We start from the raw sequence: 21636 nt of genomic DNA on the forward strand, positions 1-21636 counted from the left end.
GATGCACCAGTCAATTGGACACGGTGTGTTGGGCGAGATTTTTTCCCACCGAACGTTCTCATTTCGTGCCGCCCAGCGGGCCCCCGAGCATGGTCCCACGCGAAGCGGACGCATGCGCAAACCGATCCCAGCCACACTTGAGCCTCACCGCTTCACCGGACGTTCACGGTTTCCCTACGCCTGAACGGTCTGGGTTCAAGTGAAGTAATAACAACGAAAGCGGGCGAAAAAGATGATAATAGTACTGTAAACATTAGCCAACCGGTCAAGTACCGTTGCTACCGCTCCAGCCAACCGTTCCGGGCTCTCTGTGAGAAAAGTAAAACGGTGTTCTGGAACGGCGCCGGGCTCCCGAGGGTCCGTAGTGCGCGGACTCTCCGTGCCGGAATTTTCACCACCATCGAGGAGCGTAGCCATCGAGGCGCGTAGCGCTCGTTTGCCCTTCATTTTCCAGCGAGGGAACAAAATGGGATCGTATTTCGCACAATTAATGAGCTCCTAATTTGCCCAGATCTGACGTGCTGACAATCGACAGCACAGCCCGAAAAAAAGGCAGGGTATTAGTTCGCGGTCACTCTAGTGGAACGGAAACTGCGCGCGGGTAGCGGAACTGGCTGGCTGCGATCGCTCCGGTCGGAAGGTGAAAAGATGACAATCGACCGAAAGAAACACTTTTCGCCCCTTGTCACTGACACCGACTGGCACTATCCTTTTAAGCATGTCCACCGTGAAAGCGAAAGCTTTTGGGACGCCTCTTTCCGGTTCGAATTTGGTGGGGGTTTCACTCAACTCACTACACTTTGAAGGACACATTTCAAACAAAATGATAACGGCAAACGGTTCTTCAATCACGTGCAGCTCAAAGTATCCGGATCAGTGCTGCGCTTGACCACTTAGCAGCTGTACATTCTCCAATCCAAACGTCTCACTACACGCGCTTTCAGGCGCACCACTCCTGAGAAGTACCTGGCCTCGGACAATCAGCGAACGTTTTTCTGTTTTTGGAGTTTACAGGCTACACGGCCATTTGCAAGATTGTTAGCTTGTCACAACAGAGGGGCAGAAAGTAATGTCTTCGTCGTCCGTCCGCCAACAAAGGCCCACAAAGAAAGCTTAACCTTTCGCTACTCCGCCCAGCTCCGGCCCGCGGCTTCCCCTATTTTCCCTGGCGCCGTCCACGAAGCGTTGGACTCTTCCAGAGTGCGCAATTAAAAAGTCAATGTCACGGGATGCATTTTTGCAGGCAGCGCCGCCGAGCCATGCTATTTTGATTCCATTAATTGGGCCGCGGAAATGGCCACGCGTAGCCGGAAAATGCCCACGAACCCACCGCCTGGCGCCGCCGCCTGGTCGCGAGTTTGATGTTTATAATTTGCGACGACATTTTGCAGTTCATAATGGCATCATTAAAAAGCGTGGTGTCTTGTTAGCGCACCGTCCGCGGCTCTATTTAGTGATTCTTATTTTTTATGTGACAATTGTGCCCAGCGGTGCTGTTTTCTCGGCACCGGCCATGAAAGATTGCAGCGGCCAGTCATCATTGGGATCATTATTTGATTGTATTCAGAGACGCTACAAGTCGCTCGACATCTGAACTGACGGTCCAGGAGAGCTGGAGACGCGATAATTTGCGGATCTCGCCTAGACGCTGGTGCCACTCAAGATCGGATAGCTTTTTGGACGAAGACAGTCTCTTGTAAGGAACGGTTTGTCGACCGTCGACCGTTCCCGAACGGTGTCACTCGAGTGAGCTCGAATTCGGCTCAAACTTTGATTCGACGACCGAAGCAGATTGCGCCGACGACCGTATCGCATTTCCCATTGCGACGATTTCCCATTTTCCGATCGCGAACTGTTCGCTTTCCTTCCCAACCTTGATGATTAATGGTCGCACCGGAAGCGACAGTGCTGACCCAAATCGCCCCATCCCGCCCGGTCGTGGCCGTACGTGGGAAACCTTCCAACCTTCCGTCCATTGTGGGCGAATAGTCCGTCGCAGAACCCCCATTAATCAATCAACGGAGCCCCGAAAAGCGGAGTTTTCCGAGTTTGCCCAGTCATCGGCTCCGGCGTTCCGGGCTTATCGGCGCAACCAATTTCCCATCGCCGGTGGTGAATTGATAGCGAGAGTTGCTCGCCGACCCCGGGCTTCCAATTAGAAGTGGCCAATTAATAATCCACCGCGCGTCGAGGCTTTCCTTTTCGCCCGCCAGACAGCTGATTATTCATCCTGTTGCCGTTGCCAGGCGCATAACTTGCCAGCGCAGCGCGGCCAGGTGGCCGTGACGTGGTGACAACATATCGCTTCTGTCGCCAGCAACACCTCTACTTTCTTCCCAGTGGACGCAAGCAGTGGACGGATCGTTTCGCACGTCTCAGGACGTGCGCGGAAGGCGAAGAAATATGTCGGCGTTTTTGTTTGCGAATCGTATGATCAATTAGATGGTGGATGGTTTGCCCATAAGCCCCCACAGCACGGCACAGCTCGGTGTCGAGGCAATAATCTGTCAATTTTAGTCACATTCCAGTAAACTTTCTAATGCCGGTTCATCGGGCAGAAGGTGCGTCGTCGTCGTCGTCGTTGTGCATCTTAAGAAGGTGAAATGTTAGAGAGTGCCATTAAAACATTATCGATCCGCAGCGGGGGGGCCGAGATGTCGCCCAGTTTGCCATCCTATTACTTATTCATCGCGCCCAATAACTGCCGGCCCCGGGGCTCGCACTTTTGTTCCCCGGCAAGCGCCACATTAATTTATGCTACGAGCATACATTTATGGAGATGGGCCGATGCGGCCCGGGTGCCGATGTAGCAAATGTCTGCCGTTCCGTACTCGATTTCTCGACGCTGGTTGTCGCCACAACTTGAGGTACACCGATCCAGGTCCGCCAGCGACCGTCGTGATGGAACTCTCATCAACTTGAGGCCTTCGATCGATTCCCCAAAAAGCGCATTGGCACTCCGAAGTCGAAGGGTCCCCACTATTTGCTCGTCCACATTTCACATTTGCCTGCCGCGAGCGAAAGCCATCCGTGAATCGGAAACGGAAACCCCAAATGGCTTCTCAGCTCGGAGCGGCAAAACAATGCGCGCCCATCGAGGGGGGAAGCCCGTAATTAAAAGTCACCCATTAATTTAGTCAGTTTTGCCGCGCCCTGACGCCGGCACGGGGACGGGCGGACGGAAAATGGCCGACGGTGAGCCGACCTTCACCTTCCGGTGTTGTTCCTGGGCCACAAAGCCGGGAAATGCCGGGATCCGAAAGGGAAACCGTTCCCTCGGAAGAGAAACTGAAGACGATCGGCCACGGGGCGCGCACACACGGGAAAGGTGAGTCCATCACCCTCACCGGGAGAACGAATGCCCAAGAGAGAGAGAGAGAGAGAGAGAGACAGACAGGGAGCAAAATGGCAGCTTCCACAGACAATGGCTGATCGTGCTGATTAAAATAAATGAAAGTTTTCCCTTCGCTCCCGACCCGAACTCCGGTCGCTGCGGTGGGTGGTCGGTCGGCCTACCCCACTCCGGGAGGGGAGTGGCGGGGAACCACTTTTCCGGATCGCGAGGGAATTTTCGGCTGAGAACGGCTTCGGTGAGGCTGCTGGTGAGATGCATCTTTTGTTTGACGGCCGCTGCCGTTTGCCTGCAGTTTGTGGGTGAAATCAGAAGAGCGAGAGAGAGAGAGCGAGAGAGATGAGAGGGACGAGAGAAGGAACTAAATCCCGGCCCGAAGATGGTTCGCGAGAAGAGAAGTTCGCGCTCGTCGTGGCAAACTTGGCGGCGTGGCCGTCGTGATCGTGAGTCGGACGGAGAAAAAGATCCCGGCGGCCATCCGTGTCTGGGGAGCACAACAATGGCAGCACCGGACCGGGAGTGTGTGTGGAGGCAGAACACGTGGATGGTGGGTCGGTCGGTCGGTGGCGAAAGTTTGACAGTTTGGCTGTCGCGGCGTGAAAGTGGCGTACGATCCGAGAGAGGTGTTTCTGTGACCGCCGGAGGTCCGTCCGTGAGCTCGCTCCGTTCCACTCGCACCTCGTGCGAGCGAGCGAGAGAGAGAGAGAGAGAGCGAGGTGGAAGCGGCCGTTTATGGGGTTCGAAATTCGAAGGCGGATTTGTGGCCGGAATGGAATGCAAAATTGATTATTCATCCGTCCGCTGGTCCGCTCGGTTGCGGGTCCGGTTGTCCGAAAAGGTTCAATTGGAGGTTTCAACGAGGCGCGCCATTTTGGGGATTTTTTTTTCTTGGGTGGAGATCCCCCCCCCCCCCCCCCTCTGGGGTTGTCCGGAAACGAAAGTGACACTTTCCTGGGTGGGAAACCCCGGTCCGCACACCGGAACCACTGGCACACTCGGTGACACTCGGTGGACCTTTGCCGGTTCGCCGGACACGATCAGGGCGCTGATTCGTGAACTTTGTTGCTGCCGGGTGCGGGGGGGCACACACGCCTCAAGCCGCGTGGTCGAGTGGTCGGTCGGCCGGCCGGAGGAGAAATTTGGGTTAATGGATGCTGATTCATTTTCAAACACACACCTTACGGCCGGCCAGAGAGCCCACGCGTGGAATGTGAATTGAAACCGATCCATGAGCCGGGCAGCTACATTTCAAATTCATTTTTCGGCAATTGGACTCTGCGGTGGATCCGGCGGTCCGTGGCGGTCGCTGCCCACCCATAACCAGGGTTTCGCCCAGCGTAAGCATCCTTCCGGCGTTCGGCGAGCTCCGTCGGTGAGTGAGTGGAGAAACGCGTGGAAAGCAACGAGGTGGGGCCCGCCGAAGAAGGTGTCACCACTTTAAGGCTGTGGGCTCGAGTGGGAGGTCCGCCACCGCCGTGTTGGAGGACAACAATCGATGATCACCCCCCACAGGCTCGCCGGGAGTGGTCCTCAGCCCGCCGTAATGATGTCATGAGCGGTGCAGTGCCCACGTTCGGAGTCGGAGTACTTCCGGTGAAAGTTACATTTTTATTTCTCGCCCGCGATGACATACCCATGACGCACGCAGTGAAGCGCACGGATTTCGCCGTGCCATTCGCCGGTCCGGCTCGGATCGTCCGTTGATGCTTTTTACGATGCGATCGGTATGCGATCCTTTCACGAGTGGCTTACCGACGAAGCGAGAAAACGGCGGCAGCATGTGAGTGAGTGAAGCAGATTCCAGTAAGATTTTACTAAAAGCGGGCTCATTCCGGGAGAAGCAACAGTCTCAAGCAGACCTCTTCAAGAGTCCTTTTTGTCATGGTTCTATTCAACCACAATCAGTGGCCGGCAGCGAGCATTCTAATTCGTACACGATCCGCATAATCGGGCAATTTGTCGAAAATGGCCCCCAACAGTGAAGATAAAGCACCGATGCACGGCCGCTAGGCACTAGCGGGGCCAGTACGAGCACCACCACTAGCAGCGGTCCGTGAGCGATAACCGCAAAACCCGTTCCCAGCCGTCAGCCGTTCAAGAGCTGACCCACATTCGGGGCCCCGTCGAACCGCACTGCCTCCTGGCGCGGTGCGTCCATTTCGCGAGGCGCAACATCCGCAGCCAGCGCGGGCTATCCTCCTCCGGACCGTGACGCATAGCCGTTATCGGTCGGTGCACCGCACCATTCGCAAACATCCGCATCCGCGTGTCCCGGGCGGTGGCGGGCGCTTACGCTTGGCCGACTCCGAAACGTGCCGCGTAGCCGTGGGCCCGAAAAAACGCCACAGGACGATACGCAGGACCGCTTTATGTAACCGTACCGAGCGGGCAAATGGATATCCTACGTGACGGCAACATAGATCCGGGGCTTGCTGGTGACCAGAACCGGGCGCCATAACGGACGTCCGGCGCAGGCTCATCCTAAAGGCCGCCGGCCGGGTTGCGCAGAGAGATTGGTCACCCATTCGTCCGTCTGTGCATATGTTTAATATTAATCATGCGATTGGAATGAGGAGAAAGTGCCACCGGCCGTCTCCAAGTTCTCCGTCGGCTGGCGGACGAAACCGGACGGAAGCAAACAACGAGCAGCGACGGGACGGGAAGACACTTGCCAGTGCGCGAGTCACAAACACACACGGACCTCCATACGCCCGGGTGGACGACCAGTGACCGAGAAAGTGACCGACCGGGCGGAAGACCAGCAGTCCAGCGAACCGCGGCGATCGCTCCGTGCGCAGGGCACGCCATGGCCAGTCCGTGCATGTGTGCGAGCGTTCCGTGTGGATGTTGGCGGCTCTGGACGTTTTTCGGCTTTAACCTACATTCAACCATCCGTTCCGCTCCGGTCCGACGTTCACGCACCTTCCACCGAGCCGAGGATCCCACCAGCACACGCATTTGGGTTGAAATTTCTTCCAAATGTATCTTCCTGCCCCGAGCCCCGAGCCCCACGCAGCCGAGAAACAGGTGCCACGGTTCCACTCACCTGTACGTGCCGGACGATCGAACGGAGCAGCACCGATCGGCAGCAGGCGTTGCGTAGCGCAGGGAATCGGAATCCTGGTGGTTGACTTGAACACTCCTGTGACGAAACCTAAACTGGCCAACCCAAAAAAAAACACTAACACACCGAAGCACTCTGTGGATCCGTGGATCGTCCAGAGCTGCGCATCACTTGGCCCCGCCAGGCGCTACGTTGCTATGCTTTATGCTGAACCACAAAGAAAAAACGCGCGCACGTCCACACACTTGTTGCCCGACGCTCCTGCACCGCTCAGACTGGTTTCCCCATGGTTTTGTCACTTGCCGAACCTCTCCGAACTTTGTGCCACTTTTGCTACGCTCCCGCTCCCGCGGCTTGCCCGGCTCGGTTCGATTTCGTAAGATCCAATTTCACCAACTTTTCGTGTGTGTTCACTTTAGGCACTTTTGAGTTATCGAAAGCACGACGATGAAGCACGCTCAACCGTCCTCGTCCGGCTCGTGATCTTCTGGATCCGGGTTGTCTCACCATGAGACATATAGCCTTCGGGAACAAGGCTCGCTATGATGGACAGCAACAACACGTGTGCACTGCTTTTGCTCTCTAGGGGCTTCTCTGGAATGTCCGCACCGGACAGCGGATCGACAACGAATGAAACGCGATCCGTGCGCCCCAAACTTTCTATTCCGTTGGTCCATTTCTCCCCCTTGCTTTCTGCGCGGTCCGGGCACTCAAGCGGCGTGAGTGGCCGCGGTCGCGATCGCAAAAGCTTCAAAAGCCCGCAGCTTTCGCGCGTAACGCATCGCGGCACTCGCGCTTGTTTGTTTTAGAACCGTTACGGCACCGTAACGGGCCCGCGGATAGCACGTTCCGACGTGCAGCAGAATTGTGCCTAACCTACGCCAAAACATTGGCACAAATTATACAACCGCACGGTGCCGGACACGAACCGGCCACCGGTGTTGCCACAGTCATTTTAAACAAATTCGAAACGAACGTGGTTTCTCGTCAAGCACCACTTTTCTGGCGAACTAGAACTGCTTCAAGCCAAACAGTAAGGAACTTGCGGCCCGTGGCCAACAGTATTGGGCCCCCCAAAGAATCGAATTTTGTTTTTCTCTTACTGGTTTTATTCACGTTTTGTTCCATTTTCACAACTCGAAACAATAGAAATTGTCGAGGAAAATTCGAACGCTCTGGCCCAGGTCGGTGTCCACGGAATCCACGTTGTCTCTCGTTTCCCGAATTTCGGATCGAATCTTATTACACTTTGTTTGTCTATTGTTTACGTTTCAATGGTACGATCGTAATCAAATATATATATATTTATTTTGTAAATGTATATTTCTATATACACGTAATATACCAACGGTTGTTGTGTTTCCACTCCGGCAATGCAGTAATATGTTTGCGGCCATCGCGTTCCTTGATAATTTGTTCTCTGTTTCTGCTGTTTTGTTTGCTCCTTTCAACGACATCTGCTTAGTTGTTATGCCTGGCATGCACACAAAACCCCTTTCAGGTGGTTAGGATAGAAAAATTTACATTTACTAAAGATAAACCTGCGTGTAAGGGTTCCTAAGGACGACAAATAACAGTAGCTCAAGGTGTGTGTATATGTATATAATCGAACGCTTGTTGTACTACGGCCGAATACCGTGCTAGGTTTTATACGACTTTTGGATGGATTAAAGACTAAACGTATCGGAGTGATTGAACCGCAACAAGATTTTCCCATTCTTTCCCTTTTTTCACTTAGCTTAGGAGCCCCCGTTCCAGAACAAGGAAAAGTCAATCACCACCCGAGAGACTGCAAGCTGTGCGAGCCTCGGTAAACGTAGGTTCCAAAACAAAACAAAAGCTGCCATAGAAGGGCCATAAATATAGTTTGTTAATACTTGCGTGGGTAAGAAAAAGATTGTGTTTTAAACTTAGTACCGAACAGTCTCTGCTAGCGCCTAGCGAAAACCGGGGTTGCAAATCGTGGGGAAGTTAGTTTTCATCTGCGGCCGAACGGGTGCTGTATTTACAACAATCAAACTACAAAATGGTTGAATAAGAGTAAATCTGCGGAAGCGAACTGTAATTTAGATCAATCAAAGCAGCAAGCGGAGATTGGGCCTTCTAAAGTAAAGATGCGCTTAAAATCCAACATTCTAAACAACTACAGTGGTAAGAAGGTGTACTAGCCGACAATAAATAATCTCAAACGGTGGCGCCACTTCACTCGTGATATGGTGGCATTACCTTTTCGGTATCCACTCCTGACCGGGCGTTGGCTACACACCGCCGGAACTTTGTGTAACTTAAAAGCAATAAACGCTACAACGTAACTCTACCGTACCGTACACAACTGCTAAGCTATTATATTGCAAACATGCCCATCGTTACGTGATAAAAGAAAGAACGAAAATGAAACTAGCCTGATAGTGGTCAAGGTGGGCCTAACTGAACTAACGAGTCCAGGGCGCATAGATGATCGATTCTGTTACCGCGCGGATATGACTAATCGATAGCTGATTCTGACTATTCCGCCCATTCATTGCGCCATTCGTCAAACATAATTCGTAAGAGTGAACCAGCTCGTACAAGTTGGAACGCTTCGGAAGCGCTCAACGGAAGACCTAGGGTGCGTCGTCGTAATGGTAGTAAATAGGATTAGCTTAAAAGATAGGTACGATAATTGCCGTGTTAGTTAAAACGGGGAAGCTTCAGTGGAAGAATGGTGGAACAGATGGGATTTTTCGTAAATGTGTATAGATCTCAGTTTTTGGCATTAATTCCTCTGCACAGCTGCTTGTTGTATCCGCCGCCGCCGCCGCCACCGCCATCCGTCCGAACCCGGAACCGCCGTACTCTGTTCGAATATTGTATCCTTATGAATTTGGCAAGCTGTTCGCTGCCCCGTAGACGGATTGCTTGTCTGTTTAATTGTATCAATCTAGTTCCCATTATATGATGTCTTTGCTATATGAATTACTTTTAAAATGGACGTCAAAAAGTTTACGAATTGATTCGGCTTCCGTTGCATCGGCCCCGTGTCTTTGCGGAAGCTTTTGCCGATCTCCAAACCGCCCCAACTTGACGCGATCCGTTTTGCATGAGGCATTTCTTTTCGCTGTTTCGTTTGGCGCTTCCACACGTGGGGCTTGCTAATGTCTAAGAGTTTAATTTTTACACTTTCCAACAGGTTGGCTGTTGCTGTTGTTTTTGCACTGTGACCCCCGCTTCGTGTGGTTTTCCCCTGAATGATTTTCTGTAAATATTAACGGCAACGGACGATCCAATTACAAGATAAAACGTGCACCGCACTGGGTGGAAGGTAAGTATGTAATGAACTGTGTATCCCATATATCTACCTAGCGTAGGCTTACTGGTTATACCATCGTGTGTATTAACAATCAAATGATAATAGGTGCGCGGCCTTTACGTCTTACACACTACAGTCTTCCTCGCCAATTCCGTGACCTTAGTATGGAAACCTACCAGGCTTTCACGCCGAGCCGCACCTATTGCTGGGCTAGGTATTTTGGGAGAGGTACTTTGGTGGCTTCCACCGGTGTTCGATTTTCCCAGCAAACGGTTTAATAGCGCTTGGGTCTGTTGTTTTCCCAAAACAACAGCGTCTTTTCTTAGCAACAATATTTGACTATCCGGTTGGAGTATATTTTTGTCTAACACTGCCAACGGTTCTCTATACACAGTTGGGATCTTTGCAGCTTTTTTCGACGCGTTTTGCCACGGCATGAGGGCATGAGCCCCCCTCTGTCGTTAGGTCCTTCTCATCCTGCTTTTCCTAGGTCTAGAACTTCTTTGACACATCCGTTTACATTCTCTAGTAGAATCGTTTGGCGCATATTGTTTGCGTTTCGCTAGGTATCTTGGGGAGGGTAGAACATTCCAAGTTAACGTCGCTAATCTCTGCTCTGTCTCGCGAGCAACGGTGGTGTTGGTGGTACGATCGCCACAAACCCGGTACTTTACCCGAAAGGACCCATCGGTACGCGTCGCAGGGTGTCGGTTTTCGCGTGCTTTGCCACCTTGCAATTACTTATCAATTATGGTTAACCCGTTAATGTTCGTGCTAGTAGTGGTGCTGCTGGGAGCACAACCGTTCGGTGCACTTGCAGCTTGCGTGCCGTTCTGTTGCTTCAGCTTGTCAAACAGCTGCAGCTTCGAGCGGACGTTACCCTCGCAGATGTTGTTCAACCGGTGCGAACCACCGGTGCCGGCTGCACCGCCGGCCACCGACTGCTTTCGTTCCAGCTCGTAGCAGAAGGTTTCGTACTCGAAACGCTGCTTCAGCTCCGTCTGCGACAGTTTCGAGCAGCCGCTGGAGGCAACGCTACCGTTGGACAGCTTACGCCCGGCTGTCCCGTTTGGTGTTACTGCTGTGCTTGCTGCCGCCGCCGTCGTCGTCGTGGCCGCTACCGTTGCAGGCGCACTAAGCCCTGCCTGGGCAAGGCAGGATGGGGCGCCCATTGACGGTGAATGATGACGATGGTGGTGATGATGGTGGTGGTGGTGATGTGGGAGGTTGCCACAGGCTGGTGGCCCTCCGGTGGCGCCCAACTGGAGCGTATCAGGTACAGTGAATGGTTTGAATGTTTGGCCTTTGCGCTCGAAGTACTCGACGATTTTGGCGATCTGCGCGGACCGTGTGTTCGGTATCGTGGTGTACGAACGGTCGTCCCACAGCAGCGAGTCCGAACCGGCCAAACTGCTGATGTCATCCGAGCTGTCGGTGAAGATCGACGACGAGCGATTCTTGCAGTACAGCAGCTGGTTGGTGAACTGGTTTTTCTGTATCATGCTGCTGATCTCGGAGTCGAGCGCCAAGCGATTGATAAGTCCCATATCGATCGACCGTGCATCGATGTCAACATTGCTCAGCACATTCGGTCTACCGCTGAGCCCGTGGTGATGCGCATGGTGTGCACCGTGGTGGTGCAGATGGTGATGATGGAGGTGATGATGGTGATTAAACCGTTTGCGAATCGAATCCGACAGCTCCAAGTCATCCATGCTGCGAAGCGAGCTCACGTTCGTCGAGTTGTCATCGAACAGCAGGATACTGGAGCTATCGTTCAGTGTCCCGTTTGACATCAAACCACCGCTGGTGCATACGGTCACCGCTTCGGCCCCGCTCGATCCACCGGTTAGGGTGGCACCACCGAACACACAACGACACATGGGCAGTCGCTCCGTCGACTCGAAGTGTGCAATGCGCTCGAGGCAGCAGCAGGGAGACGATTTGTACGTGCCAAAGTCTTCGTTGAGGCAGGAGAAAAATCCGCTCTCCGTCGAGCCACGGCGGGTGAGAATGCGAGGCGTCTCCAGCACACCATCTCCCTCGGGGCACGCGTCCTTGCCGGCTCCGGTCACCGTTCCGCTCGCCGCTTCGCCGATAGCCGCGGCGGACTTCAACAGCACACTCTCTTCCGGTCGCATCGATTCCCCATCGCAACTAGCTCCATCTTGGCCCTCCTCAGTGCCACTGTCGCCATTGTTGCTGCAAAGGTTGGCCAGATTACTGCCGCTACTACTGCCGCTGAGCGTTTTCGTGCGCTTGCCGATCGCCGGTAACCGATCACTTTCGTTCATCTCCAGCTCCTCATCGACGGGATCGTTCGACGCGATCGTTCCCGGGACTGTGGGTTTGAGGCTTCCGTTTAACACTTTCTTACCAGCGCAGGGCACACTAGGCGCCACGGTAGTGACAGGGCACGGATTCGGTTCCGCTGCAGCCGTTGTCGTGACCGATGCCGATATCGGCACGCCGGAAGACGTCAGCTTGCCCATTACTTCAGTCTCGATTTGACCACTCTTGTACAGTGGATGACTAGAGAGTTCGGTGAAGCTGGCCCGATACTTGCGAACGTTGCCCAGCGACACCTTCCGGTACTCGTTCGACAACCCGCTGCCGGTGTGCTCTTCGTCCTCCTCCTCTTCGCCGTACTCCTTGCGCGGGGAGGTCGGTGAGTTGGGCAAGCTTTTCGGCTGCCCCTCGCCATTCACCCCGCTCCCCGAGGACCCACCGGAACCGGCGGCCCCTCCACAGCTCCGGCCGTCGCGCGCATTTTTGACAATCTGATTCTGCACGGAATTCCACGCCCGGAAGTACGGGGCCGAGATTTCGAAGCACGAGCTAAACAGATCGCCCGAGCTGTACGTCGTGACGGCTGGATTCGGGCCGAGAATTTTCTTTACGCCCTTCAACTGCGACAGTGCACTGAACGGGTTCGGTTTGCAGCCTCCGGGCTGGTCAGTCTTGGCCCGCGGCTTGTACTGCGGATCCTTCAGCAGCATCGTTTCCGCCACCTTGCGCAGCGTTTGGTTCGAGTAGGTCGGCGACTCCGGTATGGCCGGTTCGACGGGACGGACGACGGAGTTGCCCCGCTGGTACATGTGATACCGCGCCTTATCGCTCGGCGTGGTGTGCGGCGGAAACACGATCACATTCTCCGACAGCGAGCGCCGGTGGTGCAGCGGATTCTGCGAGTATTCGCCGCTGCTCGACGGGGTGCTCGTCACACTGCTGCTGGGCGAGATGTTCTCCGTGGTGCCGCTAGGGGCGGTTTCTGAGCTGCCGGTTGGCACACAGCTGACCACAGTGCCCGTGCTCGCACTTGCGCCATTGGGCGGCCCAAGTCGGTAAACCTGCTGCTGCTGCTGCTGTTGCTGCTGCTGGTGATGATGATGGTTGTAGCTGTCCTCGCACACGTCCGACAGCAGCGTGCACTTTTTCACACACTCCGTGAACGTTGGTCGACTCTTTGGATCATACTGCAAGCGGACATGGAAGATTCGGGTGAACAGGGTGTAACGGGGTGATGGTTCCGATCGGCAAATACTCACAGTACAACAGTAGAAGGCCAGTCTTAAAAACGCCGGTGGCGTATCGTTCGGGCACCCGTCAGCGAACGCTAAGTAGTCCAGACCGAACGAATCAGTTCGTGGCATGATATCCGGATCGGCTTCAATCTGATCAAGGTGCGAGACAAGCGTCATCAATTAGCGCATCCGGCACGACGACTCGGTGGCGTCGTTTCTATTTCGCCAACTTACCCGCGCTATCAATTCACATAAAATAATCCCGTAGGAGAATACATCACTGGTTTGATCGTACCACTGGCCCTTGAGACACTCCGGACTCATCCAGTACGGTGAGCCAACCGTATCGAGGCGAGGTTTTCCACTGTAACGATCACGCAAAAAGTGTTTATTAGCCATTTGTGGCAAGCGGCCTTACCGAGGGCTTACCATTTCCGAGGGATGTTGGCGGCCAGCCCGAAGTCACCAACGACCGCATCGAACATACCGTCGGGTAACCGTTTCACGAGCACATTCTGTAACCGGGTAGAACGGGTGGATTAGTGTGGGCCTCTTTTGCCAACTGGCCACCCCAACCCTGGTACGCACCTTGCTCGTAAGATCGCGATGAAATATGCCGACATCGTGCACGTATTGCATTCCTCGGGCAATCCCAAGCGCAATCCTTATCTTCCAAAGGGCTGGTAGGTACTCGGCCTTGTTGGCGATCAGCTGCTCCAGGGAACCGTCCTCGATGTACTCCGTCAGGGCGTGCAGTTGTCCCTCTTGCACACAGACACCCATAAACCTGTTCGGGATAAGCGATAGGGAGCAGACTCACGCGTCAGTACGGGAGGAAACGCAATACAAATTACCTAAAAGCATCGTAACATGCCATCGATCCGCTGCCGTTGCACAATGAAGTGATTTGGATAAAAGTGGAAAATTGCTCTAAAACTCCGGACCGCGCGGACAAATGAAGCATACGAGGTGCGCCGGTCGCGTTACATAAAGTCACACTAAACTCGAACCAATTTCCGACATCATTAATCAACGTGTCATTAGAGGCGAACAAATGGTGGAGGAAAATTCGAAAGACTTAGGGCCTTAACCGCACTGGAACGAGACGGAGGCAATAAAATCGTTCGGCCGAATTAAATGCAACAGATTCGTTAGATGTCGTTTATGGCTCCGAGGCCCACTAGGTGGTAGCGGAACAACGGCGAGCCGATTATGTTGAATTAAATTTCACCTTATTTTTCGGTATTTTTCACTTCATAACACCCGCCCGGCCGATCGGTATCAGTGGACGGTGATTGATGCGGCACACTGCCCATTATCAAAGGCAATACTGATCGGAGAGAAAGCCGAAATTTAGTTAATTTTTCATTAAATTATTAAAACATGAAGACGCGATTTTGGTGCCTTTCTCTCGCTCACAGCACAGCGAATTTGCATTCGATTGGCCCTTTCTTTGGATTTGGCCCCCCAGTAACACCTGTGAGGAGCGTTCAATCAAGGTGACCCAACGCGATCAGCACAAAAAATCCCGCATAGCGATAATAGACTTCTTCCCAATTCTTAAACGGTTGCCATGTTTGCCGTTTCATGTCAGGCAGACGGTACAATTGGTAGGTGTCCCACCGTTTGTCGAGGCCACCGGTAAAACGTGCGAAAGAACGTCAACGGCCAATACCCACACCAAGCAGCTCCGACACTTCCGACTTTCGCCCGGCTCACCGCCCAAAACAATGGGCTCGCAATGGCAACCGGGTTGAAGGAAGCGGCCCACTTTTCTCACCGGCCCACCCTCCGACACATCCCGGGCGCCCGGAAGTTACACCTCAGCCGATCAGCATCGGAGTACTCAGAAAAGGGGCGATCTTGGTGAAGGTGCGTTGCGCACGCTAAACGGTTCACTTCCGCAATCCGCTTCGTCACCCCGGCAAAGGTCAACCGAGGCCACCGAGAGGGGTAGCAGCTGTGGCGAAAAAAAACGGTGTTTACTTCGCGCTCGCTGCGCTCAGGGCCCGTTTAAATCGTGCGTGCTCCGGTCGCGGACGCGCTTCTAGCGCCATTAGCGTGTTTCCCTTTGGCTCTGACGGATGCTGGACGGGTTGGTCAGAGTGGAAGCCAAACGACCCAAAAACAGGCACCTCCCCAAAAATGGGCATCGTGACCATCTGGGTCAAGGGAGCCTTCGGTCGCGATGACAAATGGAGCCGCAACATACCGGGCCGAGCTGGCAACGCAAAGTGACTAAGATGAAGTTGTGGTGTCCCACAGCACCGCAGCACCGTGTGTGCCACTGTTGCAAGTGGCCCAATCATTTGGTGCGAAAAGATTAATTTACCGTGAGCGACATTGAGAAGGCAACTTTTTCCCACCGGAGGACCTATCGGGTGAGGTCCATCTAGTGACTGTCACTGTATGGTTCGCAGCGCCGTCTGCCGTGAAACCAAATGTCGTCCACGTTTTCAGCTTCAATTTCGCCAAAGAACCAATCATTTCTCGGTAGCGTACGCAATCGACGGTTACGGTGGCTGCTTCTTCATTTTCGAAGATTTATGGGCCAAGATGATCCCACCAGACTAAAATCGGCAACAGTCACTTGTTTTGGGTGCTTTGGCTTCGCTTGCACGACCTGCGGGTTTTCCCGAGACCCAAATACGACAAGTCTGCTTGCTAAAGCAATCACCGAGGTGGAAATGACTTTTAAAATTTCGTACAGTTTCAGTTGAAGACTCTCCCTCTTTGGAAATAAGTGTTTGATATGTCCTAATTTTCTGCATTTCGTAAATCTCAAAGTTTTTATTAAATGTAATTAAACTTTCAGAATGGAGTTTGACGTTTTAAAAGTGAAGTCACCGGTGGTTTAAAATCCAAACACTAAATGGATCACCTTATAGTAGCCGACCGAACCAGCCAGCATTGAATTTTGTATGCGGCCACCGAACGCATCTCCGGATCGCTTCATCGATCTCCTGCTCGAAGTGCTCCCGAATGTTGGCGCTAGTAGAGCACAAGCGAAGGAAATGTCCACTAATCTCGCAGTGGGCCAATCATCCGATCGTCACCCGCGAAGTCCACTTGCACCCGTTGGTCAGTCGGCAAAGGACCCGTGTGCCGGATTGAATAATACGTCACCCATCGTGGGGCCTAATCGCGCGTGGCCCCCCAGGTCCAAAAGTTTCCGCAATCCACATCACACCACCGCTGCACTCCTTAAACGGGTTGCGCGTGTGTGGAGTGGACACCGTAAAAGTACCTTTTCCTTCGATCCCCGAGCAAACCGCCGACAAACCACAGAGCAGAGTGTTAAGGTGATACCCAGGGTTGCATCGTGCTGCTGCCGGTGCGCCACTTCCTGTCGCATTAAAGCACCACAGTTTTCCGCACAATCCGGAAGCGGTCACGGCGGCGAGGCTGTTGCTTCCTCGAGGGTCGCACCCCATGGAAGGGTTGGAAGCTGAGAAACTGGTTTTTCCAACCGTTCCACCGGTGGATGGTCCCAGGAAGCACCGCGGCCCCGGCCTGGCCCGGGGCGAGGCATCAGCCACAGAGCGAGGTTCCACGGGGTTCGGTGGCCCCAGCCCTGGCGTGCACGCCACCGCACGAGGGGTTTCGTGACTTCGTGACGTTTCATCAGGGTGATGCCGCTCGGTAGCTTTCGCTTTCGTTTTCGGCTGGTGCTTGTTTTTCCATCACATTTTCCGAAATTAGAATTTCAGATGAGCTACGTACGGCAACCCGGGGCCAGTGTGATGGCGGCGTTCACCGTTCGCCTTTCTTGGACGTCTCCTCAGGCAGCACGGTTTCCCGTTTTTCCATCACTCGTGGATCGTTTTCTGCCGAACGCCTTTTTCCAATAGTGGCGGTGAAGGCAACACGTGTAACACCCGCGGCCTGTCACGAGTCGCGATCGCCGCGAGCGAGCGAACGAACGGAATTAGCATGCCTCTGATGCCGGCCGACAACAACAAGTGTGTTTACGTCTTCAACTTCATTAACCTCTGCGCCACGCGGAAACCAGCCCCAGCAGCAGCCCAGGGGCATCCCCGGAGTCGGTGCCGGAGGCACCACTCATCGCCTCGCCGGCCAGCGGCGCGAGCAAATCTAGGTAATGCGGTAGAGATAATTAACACAATTCTTCAGGTGCTCTCCACAGATCTCCACTTGCTGGCATGATTTGGTACACGGTCCATCTCGGCTTTTATTGCGCACATACACGCCTCTTCTGGGCCCTGTTGTTAGCACCTGAATCTGAAGAGCCCAAACACGTGTTCTGGCTGTTGGCAGGAATTGGAACTTCCGCAACTTGTTTCTACTTCTTCCGCCCAAGGTTCTCGAGCACCGCGGATCTGGGCGATCGGATCGGGGCGTAGCGGGCGCCAGATCTCTAGCTGGTCTAGAATCCCATTGATTGGGGCTGTGCGGGGCTTGATTACGATAATTGATAAATTACGTTCTCCAACCCGGGAACCCGTACTCCGCTTTCGTGGGGGGCGGGGGAGTTCCGCTTCGGGAACAATAATTGATCGATATTTACATACATTTAGGCACCGGCAACGGTTATCGTATCCGGAAGCCATTATTGCCAGCTCATCGAAGATATGGAAAAATTACCGTCCAAAAATCCCAGCTCTCCAACTCGAAGGTCCGACTGATAATACGCCGCGCTATGTGGGTCACCGGTTGCTAGCCGGCGTAACTTCCGGTTCTCGGTCCTTAGCTGGTCCGGTCCGGTCCTCGGTTTTCCTTAGCTGCGCGCCCCGATTTGATTCGCAGGCCGGCCGCCAGCAGATGCCGTGGATTAGTGGAACTTGGAGCTTTTTGGAGGCCCCGGAATCAGGTGCATCAATTGAGAGCACGCCTCGCTCAGCCATAATAAGTAAGTGCAGGGTTCAGGCCACAACCGACAGCCGACGGTGCGCGGTCCGAGTTTTCCATTGGCCCACATTTGGGGCCGCCGAGATGAGATAATGGCGACTCTTGTGGAATATCTCCGAAATCACCCTTCTCGTTGTAGATAATCCCCGATTGGTTCGCGGCTGACATTGCACTGCGCCGGATTGTGGATCGGCATCGCAACGCAACGCAAGTGTGTTAATGTTTCCAGAAAGTTCCTGGACCAGGGCTCGGACCGGTGTCCGGCAGGTTCGGGGGAAGCGCAAAAACCGTTTATCGGCAGTCCGACCAGAAATTTGCCAATTGTTTTGCCCCGGCCTATTACGTCGATGATGTGGCGCTCGAGATAAGCGGACTCCACTTCCCGGGCTCTCCGGAGAAGTCTAACCGGTTTTGCCTTCTGGTCCACCCGCCCAGCCGCGTTGCACTGCGCGGTTATGGCCACTGCAATCGGTGTTAACTGCTGCGCGCGAAGTTATGCGATTTGCCGGACCCGGCCATGCTTCATCGGTACCGTTCGGTAATCGAATTCACGTGGTCGTGTTGCTGCTGCCGTCGATATAATCGCAGGATGATGCGCTGTCAACGAGCGAGGGTGTCGATCGATCGCTTGCCCGGGTGCCAATTTATGCTCACAGCGCCGTGGCCACCCGGCGTATCCTCTTCACTGTGGATGCCTCCTGATGTAACGGTGGGTTCCTGGGTTGGTCCAGGAAGCGCGCCCGTGGTTGTTCCTCGCTGGTTTTGCTGACCGCACGACAAAGTGGAAATGCATTGTACCGAGCCGGCCGATTCCCCATTGCAGTTGATTACTCGCCACACTCGCGTTGGGTAAGTCGGTTCGGTAAGTCCTTCTTACGGGTCGCCGGTAATGTGTTGCGATTGATTAAACATCGCTTTACACACGCTGCCTCCAGTGATCCTCCGGGGATCGCTTTCCACTTTGGACGTACCGAAAACGGAAAAAAGGTGCGGTTCGTTCGGGTTTCATCTCACGGCCCGTTCTGCTTCAGCGCCCATGCTTACAGCGCATGGGCGCGATCCGATTTTCCCGTGGCCATTCGGTGGCGAATCCGTTCAAGCGTGCCCCAGTTCGATCTCCGGCGCGATGAATCAGTCCGGGCCGTAGGAGGGCACCCGAACTTGTCCGTGGGTCGCTGAACCATTTTATTTTCCGATAATTGATTTATTAATTCGAAACCAATCGGGTCGGGGTCGGGATTAGCGGTAAATAGAACGAGAAGGCCTCGGGGCCCACAACTCTCTCTCTCGCTCTCTCTCAGTCTCTCAGACGTTCGGACGACACAACCGGGGAAAAAGAAAAACCGTTGCACAATCCGATGCCGAATCAAGGCAGTGAAAGCCGCTTCCTCCAATCGAGTGGACAAGCCGCTCGATTAAATCATTTAATCACGTCGGACGGCCGGTGCCGCTCATAAATCGCATAATTATGTACCGCCGAAAAAGTGTCACTTATCGACTGCTGCAGAGGGGATGCTGCATAACGGCGTCCAGCGTTGATGAGAAGCTGCAGAAGCAGGAGCTACCCATCAGATCATCAAGGGGGCAAAACTGTACACGTGAAAGCGGAAGACACCGTTAGACACTTTGGTCCCAAGCCGGGGAGCGGACTCAAGTCGCAATCTGCGTCTACTTGATACGTGTCCCACATATAGCGGCCATCCATCCATCGGCCCTGGGCCGCTGGCTCCGTCCGTCCGTCTATCAACACAATTTCGCCCCAATCGTGCACCCGGTTTTCGCCACCCTATTCTACTGGCCGATGATTTATGGTGTGGTGCCCGGTTGCTGCTCTTAATTCGTCGTTATTGGCGATCGATCAGAGATGCTGACCCACTAGAACATCGGGGCCGTAATCTTATCGCCCAACGATCGCTAATTGGATCGCCCCGTAAATGGTGCGGAGGTTCGTAATTCGAGCTGTTTCTCTTCTGCCTACCAGCGCTCGGCTCAGCCAGGCCTCGATGGCCACAAATGATGTCTCGCGCGCCCGCGTATGTCCTTTGCGGACGATCGTTAAACGCGGACCGTTCGCGAAGTAGTGGCGCCTCCGTCTCGCGACGGCGGAGATGACCACGGGTAAGCTACGATTCGGCGGTCGGGGGTCAATTAGTGCGCAGTCGCCGCGATCCGGATCCGGGGGCATTCCGGGTGACCTTTTTTGCTCGCAGCGCTGGGCTCCGAATTGGGGGCCGATCGCTGGACGTACTTGAGCCGGGCGCTGTGTGCCCATTTTGGGGACTGGCAGTGCGTAAATTATTGACCATCCCCGGGGGGGACGCCGCGCAAGTGTCAAACTGTCATTGGGGGATCGTAATCAATGTGCTCACACACTTAAACGATGAAGTTACACGCTCGTGAGACTTGTGTAGACGACCTTCTCCGACGAGAGCGCGCGATGTACTCGTTTGTCACTTTATGGCTGTTTCGGAACAGCCGTTTCGCAAGCCTGTCCACTTTCCAGGTGCGCTGCAAAATTCATGAGCCACTCAGGACGGGTTCGATCATGGCGCTGAGAGTGCGCCTGACAGACGCCGGCCGAATCGTAATCCAAATCGGACCGAGCAGCCCGTGATCGAATCGAACATCTCACCGGCCGGCCTGAGCCTGAGGTCTGGCCGGGACTTTCTATGACAAGTTTCGCTTTCATCGGCGGAATGTCGGCCCGCTTTTGCCACCTCTCCGGGGAGCTGGACGAGAGCGCCGGCCGTGATTTATGCAAAATCGATCACCCACTGGATTGGTGGATTGGCCCGCGGGCTGGGCGCGAATTTTAACCAGAAAACATGCCCGGCATGGCAATCGGTCAGACACGGCAGACAGATACCGTATGTTCGGTACAAAATGAGATTTTGTGTAAAAAAAATATTGGTTAGTAACATTCAGTTCTTTAACTTTTAGTTAGAAACACAGTTTGAAAGGTACACACTGCGAATCGGTTGACAGATTAAAAAGTTATGTGTGTTTAGCAAGTCTAAAAATCAAAAAACTATTTTTTTTTTAAATAAATCATTAAATTAAATTAAAAAGTTAAGAATTAAATAAAAAAAACCCTATTCAAGTCAGAGTACGTACCATCGCTAGATATACATTTTGAAGCAAACCAATCAATCGTCGATTTTTCAACTTCCTCATACAAATCGAAGCGTTACTCAGGTTATGCGTGTGATAATAAAAATAAAAGAATGATATGCGATCGACTAATCCAGCCGAATCGATCTGTTTTTGTAGTCAAAGCTGATAGCTTTCCCGGACTGACTTTTGATTTTTTTCTTCTTAGGATTTTCAAAAAGAATCCACTTTCCACCTCCAATCACGATCTGATGAAGAAATGACCCATTTTCGAAACTCTTTGATTTTTCAGGGCCTTCAAACATAGGGATATGTCGTATTGTTTTCGGACACATTCAGCTAATCCGCGAGTTGTTGTTCCGTTTGGGCGTCCTTTTCGTCCAAAAGTTCTTGTGGTTCAGCGTCCTCGAACTTTTTTAGAGTCCTC

The 21636-nt window shown here is 53.5% G+C and overlaps 1 protein-coding gene across 1 annotated transcript in view; it reads right to left on the reverse strand.

The window, feature by feature from the left end:
• Window positions 1–7707: 7707 nt before the first annotated feature.
• LOC131212719 (uncharacterized) overlaps window positions 7708–21636 on the reverse strand; it is a 48309-nt gene continuing 34380 nt past the window's right edge. The window contains exons 3-7 of the mRNA XM_058206697.1: window positions 13818–14016; window positions 13659–13744; window positions 13464–13593; window positions 13254–13379; window positions 7708–13181 (exon numbers count right to left, since the gene is read on the reverse strand). Coding sequence (XP_058062680.1) covers window positions 10443–13181; window positions 13254–13379; window positions 13464–13593; window positions 13659–13744; window positions 13818–14016 — 3280 coding nt within the window. The 3' untranslated portion in view covers window positions 7708–10442. The remainder of the gene's footprint in view (window positions 13182–13253; window positions 13380–13463; window positions 13594–13658; window positions 13745–13817; window positions 14017–21636) is intronic.

The sequence above is a fragment of the Anopheles bellator genome, chromosome 2, assembly GCF_943735745.2.
Source record: "Anopheles bellator chromosome 2, idAnoBellAS_SP24_06.2, whole genome shotgun sequence".
Taxonomy (NCBI): Eukaryota; Metazoa; Arthropoda; class Insecta; order Diptera; family Culicidae; genus Anopheles; species Anopheles bellator.